This window comes from Borostomias antarcticus (genome assembly GCF_949987555.1).
Source record: "Borostomias antarcticus genome assembly, chromosome: 8".
Taxonomy (NCBI): domain Eukaryota; kingdom Metazoa; phylum Chordata; class Actinopteri; order Stomiiformes; family Stomiidae; genus Borostomias; species Borostomias antarcticus.
The window spans coordinates 4177976-4186287 of NC_140241.1; the positions used below are offsets into that span (position 1 = coordinate 4177976).

The 8312-nt window shown below is 45.3% G+C and overlaps 1 protein-coding gene across 1 annotated transcript; it reads right to left on the reverse strand.

The window, feature by feature from the left end:
• Positions 1–144: 144 nt before the first annotated feature.
• Positions 145–4766, reverse strand: LOC311312158 (choline transporter-like protein 4). Its single transcript, XM_084442029.1, has 18 exons — positions 4693–4766; positions 4401–4500; positions 4074–4205; positions 3734–3794; positions 3498–3612; positions 3308–3391; positions 3097–3209; positions 2805–2930; positions 2599–2698; positions 2306–2504; positions 1955–2214; positions 1714–1808; positions 1494–1597; positions 1248–1321; positions 1091–1161; positions 876–970; positions 663–747; positions 145–273 (listed from the first exon to the last, which is right to left on the reverse strand). The coding sequence occupies exons 1-18, from the start codon at positions 4716–4718 to the stop codon at positions 158–160; spliced, it is 1956 nt and encodes a 651-aa protein (XP_084298155.1). The 5' UTR covers positions 4719–4766; the 3' UTR covers positions 145–157.
• Between the last annotated feature and the right edge of the window lie 3546 nt (positions 4767–8312).

An 8312-nucleotide genomic window follows, 5' to 3' on the forward strand; every position in this document is an offset into this window, starting at 1 on the left:
AGTGTTACCATACAGACCACAACAGCTCAGACTTTAGAATGCTGACAGGTTTTAGTACAAGGGAAATGGGATACGGAGCCGAGGAAGAGGAGGATGCTGAGGAAGGGTAGAAAGGATGGGCAGAGACATTACTGGTCCTCCCAGTAGGACTCAGACATTACTGGTCCTCCCAGAAGGACTCAGACTGGCGGTTTCTGCGCAGGATTCTCATCAGGTTTCTGGATGTGAAATAAGGCTTCTGCATAGACCCATCATTCCTCTCTAGATCCTCCACTGTCAAAGGAAGAACACAAGGGTCACTCTACTCCACTCTACTCTACTCTACTCTACTCTACTCTACTCTACTCTACTCTACTCTACTCTACTCTACTCTACTCTACTCTACTCTACTCTACTCCACTCCACTCCACTCCACTCCACTCTACTCTACTCTACTCTACTCTACTCTACTCTACTCTACTCTACTCTACTCCACTCTACTCCACTCCACTCCACTCCACTCCACTCTACTCTACTCCACTCCACTTCACTCTACTCTACTCCACTCCACTCCACTCCACTCCACTCCACTCCACTCCACTCCACTCCACTCCACTCCACTCCACTCTACTCTACTCCACTCTGTCCCTTCATATTAGTGGCCCTGGTAAGGTGGTACTCACGGAAGCAGAGGAAGAGGGTGTCGACACACATGCTGTACACGCTGAAGAAGCCGTGAGCGATGAAGTACGCTCCCAACACCACCGTCTACACGGGTTCACACAGCACCACAAGGCATCATCAGTCACACCCTCTCAACAACACTATCATGAACGCACTGTACGCATCCCAAGAGAGTCTCCCCTTGACTTCCCCATGGCTGAGAGCACACTCACAACGATGGGAACCCAGTAGTAGTTGAGCATTTCAGCTTGGAAGGCATCGCCGGGAACGCGGATTCGGCCAGAGAAGAAGAAGAAGGCCAGCACCCCTGAGACAATAGACATCAGTTAGAACACACATTCAGTTGTGATCATATGACTCCAAGTATTTCATTCACAGGGAATGATAGTTGTTTGAAGTGAAACTAGAAATTTTGTAATTCTCTTACCAACAGCTCCTGACACCATTAGTTTTCCAAAGAAGAGGAGCATATCTGTCACATTGTCCAATACCACCACCCTGTGGGCAAGGGAGAGACCAGCAACTCAAATGACTGAATACCGTTGAAGCTAAAGGCCAGTATATAAATTGAAACGGACTCTTACCGGTCAAGGTTCCTCATCAACAGATTATAGGCACTTCTGGCAGACACACAAAAGCTCTCTCCATAGATGGCAATCTGTGGTTTATCCAAAATTATACAAGACGTTACTGGAAAGTACTGTATAAGGTTGTAATAGAGGAAAATAATATTGACCTATTGAGCTATAGATCAAGTAGTAATATAATAACCCTCCACACACTGCTTACTACAGCTAATGAAACAGACAAGTCAACTTGATGGAACTGACCATGACAAAGGCGTTTCTGTTGAGGATCTTAATGAAGTAATCCAGAAGCCAGAAGCAGCACCCGAGACAGAAGCTCAGATAACGTGCACACAAGCTTTTAGAACCTAGAGGGGATAGAACATGAGAGAAAACAAGTCATTCTTTGCGCTGATATGACACAATCACACGAGATGAATATTGTGATGTAACTGTACGTGGACAGTGTGTATCATGGCCTTACTGCGGCATTTGTGCTCTAGGTATTCCAGCAGCATTCTGAGTAACTGGAAGAGCATGAGCAGAACTGAACCGAATGCGAGAGAGCCAACGTGGTACCTTTCAGAGCAGAAGGACATAGAATGAAGCAAGTCATAAAACCACTTGAAATGACCTTTCTATCCAAGAATGTAGAAGGAGTTTGCTGGTGTGGAAACTAGACCCAGTCCCTCACAGGCAGTCTCCTGCTGTCTCCCTGCCGTTACCGTAGTGTGCGTATGAAGGCCTGATACAGCGGAAACCGAGGGATGTCTTCAGACTTGCTGAATGCCCAGTAGTAGGAGGCGAAAGCTCCGGCCAGTGTGCACTGGCCCAGGGCGATGACAAAGTTGATGCACCACAGGAAAGCGATGACGTTGTAGACCTGCAGGTAGACAATGTTCCTCTGGAAGAACCCCTCGTCGCTGTACTTGTAGAACACACATCGCACGGAGGGGCAGTTTGGGTAGGCTGAGGAGTTGAATGTCTGACAGGTAGAGAGAGCAGAGGTGAGAGTTATAGGGGGAGATATGAGGCATGTACACACAACCGAGCACTACGAACCCTGCTGGTATCACCTGTGGGCGACAGTCGTCTGTTCCATAGATGAGGCTGCAGTTAGCCACAGAGGCGTTGCTAAGAGACACCACTCTATAGACTGGCACTCCAGAGGTTGCCAGGTTCAGGGAAGTCATCCCCCAGTAAGCGATACACACCACCAGCAGCACAAAGGTGAACAGAGGGTAAGCCAATGTGGACATCAGATAACCCACAGCCCTGCAGAATCAACAGAGATGTGATTAAACGAAATACGTTAACGGTAAGATTGTTGATATTCAGATATTTAACTATCAGGGAGGTCAAATCCTACGTGCTGGACTCCTCCAAGAGTGACAGAGCAAAGGACAGTCTCTTTCTGATGAAGCCAAGGAACAAAAGCAGAGCGAACTCCACCAGACACAGGATGATCACTAAGGAGAGAGAGAGAGCAACTAGGGTCACTTCCCTGCTTTTCACTGCCGATCAAAGGCTGTCAAAACATTACACAATGATACAACATACAGTGATGAAACTCACAGAAGGCAAGCCAGGTCTCTTTCACTTGGAGGTAGACTGACACATACGTATTGAAGCTGAGATCACCAAAGGAGGTCACGGGGGAGTTGTTGAAATGGGCATATTCTGAGTAACAGTGATATATCCCTGGGGGCGAAAGAGAAAGTAGAATGAAGCCCATAGCGTATGCAGATGCAGTCATAAAGCACTACATTCGCTTTCCGTGACCTGAGACAACCCAGAATCAGAATCGGTTTTATTTGCCAGGTCGTTTTTACACTAGGAATTGGGTTTGTAACTGCCTGAGACTAACCATAGCCTCCAACGGCCAGCACGCCCACGATAACGACCCACACCAGCACGAAGGCCAGATACCTCAGCAGCAACAGGAAGACCACACTGACTACCATGGCAACCGCCAAGCCACTGAAAGTACAGGACAGGTTTACAGCTAAGAGAAAAAATACAAGCTCACAAAACGTTATCAGTGGATTAGGATTCCTTTGTTAATTTTTCAGACTTACAGTAATATCCAGTACCAAGTAGTGGCAAAGTCTTCAAATATCCTCACTCCTATTGCTTTGGTATTGATGCCTGATATTAGAGAGCTGAAAGGAGTTTTTAGGTCACAGTCATTATTTGTGCATTTTAACATACTGTATACAGTACATGTGCTGTTGTACAGCGAACGTCAGTAGATGCAGTGGTATCTACCCCGTGGCATTCTTGATGCTGTTGACAGTTTCGTTGACAGAGGCCAACCCAGGCAGACTGAGGTTGGACGGAATCGTTGTCAGAGCAGCTAGATTGGGTAAACATCTCCCCAAAGCTGCACAGAATGTGACATCAACATATGGATGAGTTCAATGAATTGTACCTTTCACAGCCAAGATTTGGCATCTGATATTTGCAGTATGAGATTTTGTTAGCACAGGATGAAAACACTTTACCTGGTGTACTTGGCATATAGAAGTATGGACAAAGTTCCTGATCAAGGATGTCCTGAACAGTCTGAAAAAGAGAACGCAAAACGTAGAATTTAAAAGTGAGGAAGCTCAAAATACATGAACGTACTACCGTCTACTTTACTGACTACTGTACTGTCTAAATTCATCTAAATTACATTGCAATACAGTAATTTAGCTGACACTTTTATCCAAAGCGACTTACAATAATACTAATAAATAATAATAATAGTAATAAATCCACCCTAAATCTATGGTAATCATGTCCACAGTGACTCAAATGCCAACCATGCCAAATCAATACAAGGTGCACTGTGTACTGTACCAATGTGGTGTTGGCTAGATTGAGGCTGGGGTCACAGTACTGCTGTTGGAAGAAGTCCTTGGGTTTGGCACCAGATGCATAGGCAGCAGGGGGCAGCATCCAGAACTGTGATGGACACTCACTGACACACACCTGGAGAGATGAGAGACCGAGTGAGTGAGTGAGTGAGTGAGTGAGTGAGTGAGTGAGTGAGTGAGTGAGGGAGGGAGCGAGGGAGCGAGGGAGCGAGGGAGCGAGGGAATGAGAGAGTGATAAATTGACTGACTGACTGACTGACTGACTACATGTGAGTGACAAAGTGAGCCACAGTGACTGAGAGAGCCTCACCTGTGTCGTAGGACACTGTTGACCATTCATAGCTGCAGCCATCACATTGGTGGCCGTGACACACTTCAGTATGTCGAAATAGAACATGCTGGGCTTGTCTCTGACAAGAGAAAGTTCAACACAACTGCATGAGTTACTAAAAAAGTGAATTTCATCTCCTCTATGCAATCTCAATATTCCATATAATGCCACTTACAAGGTCATCATCTGTTCTAGAGAGCTGGTCATTCTGCTGACCTCTTGAACCTCAGCCTAAATAGAAGCTCTGTGTGTGTACTGACAGAATACTCACATGTTCATTCCAGCGCCGCATAACATTCCAGTAGAGTTCCTGGGCAAGAGGACACGGCGAGGATCTCCTGCCAGCCAGGCTGACAGACAGAGGAGACAGGTGGAGGGGGATATGTTTATGTTTATAAGTTCTCAGTGGTTAGGGCAGATCTTATCACACGAGTGGTAAGAAACCATAGCTGAATGAAATCACACCATGGGCCGCAATGTGCACAGGATGAGCAAGAGACTGACATCAGATGTTGATAATATAGAGGACCTACCCACAACTCCCACAACAATGTACCCAGCAACTCCTGCCAAGAACAGTATGCAACAGAACACATCTGTGCAACTCCTAGGAAGACAGGAAATGAACTGAAATGAACATGTGAGGGTAACTGGTGTGGCTGATATCATAACAACTTCAATTGACTGGTGGTGATGCTGAGTTATGAGAGGCAGAGTGACAGAAGCAAATCTTCACAAACCTCTTGCGAACAGGTCCAGAAAAAAATGGATCATAAGTTGAGATGTACCCTGAAATACACAAATTCAGGTATCAGCATAGATAGATATAATATAATAATAACATAGGCTTAAGTTATCTAAGATAGTAAATATATATATTGGCCAGTTTTTTTCTCCAAACACTATGTTTTCTTATCCAACACAATTTAAGCAACCCCACTTGTGGCTATAGCTAACGTTAGCTAGAAGACGTTAGATAGAAAGATAGATATCTAGAATCATAGATGGATAGAAAGTTAGCTAAAGTTATCTATCAAATGCCTCTTACAAACATAACACAACTCACCATAATCCGGATCTTTACTTGCTCCCTTCATTTCACCGCTGCTGCGGAGGTAGGAGAAGTCCAGGTCTGTTCTGCCTGGTTGATAAATGTGCAGTCTATATTTAAGGTGATGCTATGACGTAATAAAACTACCTATGCACTGTTGCCAAAGCAACAATATGACGCGTGCTTCCATCCTCTGTCTATGGAACGCCAAATGGGTCATAATTCGCCTTGATTTTTTCGCCGTCACCAGGCTGATTTCAGAAAAGGAATCATATCCTCTAACACTGGAAACAGTGTTAAGCCCCCCGCAGACCGCATCCGCCACCGCCACGACACGACACAAAACGACGTTCCAAATAAATAGCTCCCATTGTTTCCTATGGAAGCCCGCACACCGGCGGCGTGCCGACAGCTGCCGACAATGTCGCCCCGGGTTGATTTCGACTCGGCTCTATTTTTTGGAATGCGGCTGCCGACATGTGGCAATCCAACTTGGATTAATGCATGTGATTTCCTGCAATGCCTGTCTATTAAATATATGTAAAAGTAAGCTAATCATTAAAAGTTAAACATTTTTATTCCCATCTCTTCCATGTCCTTGTTGTGTCGTTTAGGCCTATTGTTTTGCTAAAATGTAGGCTAGCCTACATCTATTTTATTAACGGTTATTTTAGTCTACCCAGCTGTATTACAATAGAGGAGAAAATAATTGCCGAGGTGCAGAAATATCCAATGCTATGACCCCATGTCCAAACATTACAAAAGACAACATAAGAGACCGGTGCTGGCGAGAGATTGGTGAAATCGTGGGATTATCAGGTAAAGTAGGCCTACTCACTATGCTGGGCAGTCTTGAGTCTTGACCATGATAACTTGATAGAGTAAAATTAGCTAGTGTTAGCTAGTTGAACTGGTGATAACTGGTGACAAGTTTGAAAAGTATCTTTAGCCACGATCATCTTCGCCTACATTCATCGTATGGAGATAGTGCTTGTAGAAACAGCACCAGTCACCAGGTCTGCGTTCAGCCCCGACAAAATGTAGCTAACGTTAGCAAAACGTTTATTGAAACAGATCAGGTGGTGGATTGAATCACTCTGCTGATTGGGTTAAAGTGGGAACCGTAACAAAACGGTGCACACAGGTTTATAGATTAAATATGGCCCAGGTGCAGGCTGTGTCTATATGGTAGGCTATACCAGACTGCCCTCTAGTGGTGCCTACTGTACAGAATAAAATAACGTTATAACTATTATAATATTTGCTATGTGTAAAATAAGTATGAGTAGCCTACAGGTACATTGGAATTCTTGTAATCGCTTGTCCTTACAGTGTCAGTACCAACCAGTTCCTCAGTCCAGTCCTAGGTACTCCACTAGACGTAAAGGTTCCCAAACGGACAATTTACATTACTATCTGTAATCTATCAGTATGATCCTCATCTACTTACCCCATCCCTTCCCTACTTATCCCATCCCATGACTGTTTGTGTCCATGACATAGTCAGTGCAATTAAATAACATGGGTGTGTTATGTTCATAGCTATAATAAATAATCCTGGGGTTGAACTATGACCAAAAAACTAAACTGCTAAATCAATATTCCTTCCATAGTAGCATAACTGTAGTCATGTTCATTTTGAATAAAAAATGGCATGAGTGCATGGATTTATATAATTAATTTATTGTTTAATAATACTACTACTGCTGGTTGTGTTGGTGGTGGTGTGTGTGTGTGTGTGTGTGTGTGAGAGAGAGAGTGTGTGTGTGTGTGTGTGTGTGTGTGTGTGTGTGTGTGTCTGTAGTGGTGAGGGAGGGGTGAGGGGGGATTGGTTTGGTCACACCCTTCCATCCCCCAGTACAGACTGCCCTCTGGGGAGCTGAAGAAAGCAGTCAGCTTGTCACAGAGGTGCCAGGTGGTATAGGCTGGTGAGGACTGCATTACATTTACATTACATTACAATCATTTAGCAGACACTTTTATCCAAAGCGACTAACAATAATTGCATTTAACGTAGGAAAAGCCAATGTACTACTACTTGCCAGAACTCACAAGTGCATCTTCTCTCTAAAACAAGTGACTAAGAGCATAATCTAGTGCTGAAGGCAAAGTTCAAGAATAGCAATCTAAAGTACAGTGCAATACAATACAATACAATAACATACAATAAGTGCTTAGGAGGGAAGATTGTTGTAGTACTTCTTGAAGAGATGAGTTTTGAGCCTGCGACGAAAGATGGGCAGCGACTCTTCTGTCCTGACATCAGTGGGCAGTTCATTCCACCACTGCGGGGCCAGGACAGAGAAGAGCCATGACCGTGTCGATCGACCGCAGGGGCCTCGGAGTGACGGGGCAACCAGTCGCCCTGAGGTAGCAGAGCGTAGCGGTCGGGAGGGGGTGTAGGGTTTGATCATGGCCTGGAGGTAGGAGGGGGCTGTTCCTTTCATTGCCCTGTAGGTTAGCGCCAGAGTTTTAAACTGGATGCGAGCCGCTACAGGGAGCCAGTGTAGGGAATGGAGGAGGGAAGTTGTGTGGGAGAACTTGGGGTGGTTGAACACCAGGCGAGCAGCAGCTTTCTGGACAAGTTCCAGAGGTTTAATGGCTGACGCCGGGGCCTCAGTGAGGAGGGAGTTGCAGTAGTCAAGGCGGGAGATGACCAGGGCCTGGATGAGTACCTGCACCGTTTCATCAGTGAGGAAAGGGCGAATCCTCCTGATGTTGTAGAGCATGAATCTGCAGGAGCGTGTGACATGTGCGGAAGACGACAGTTGGTTATCTAGGGTCACACCCAGATTCCTCGCAGTCCGAGTCGGGGTCACCACTGTGTCTTCAATGGTGAT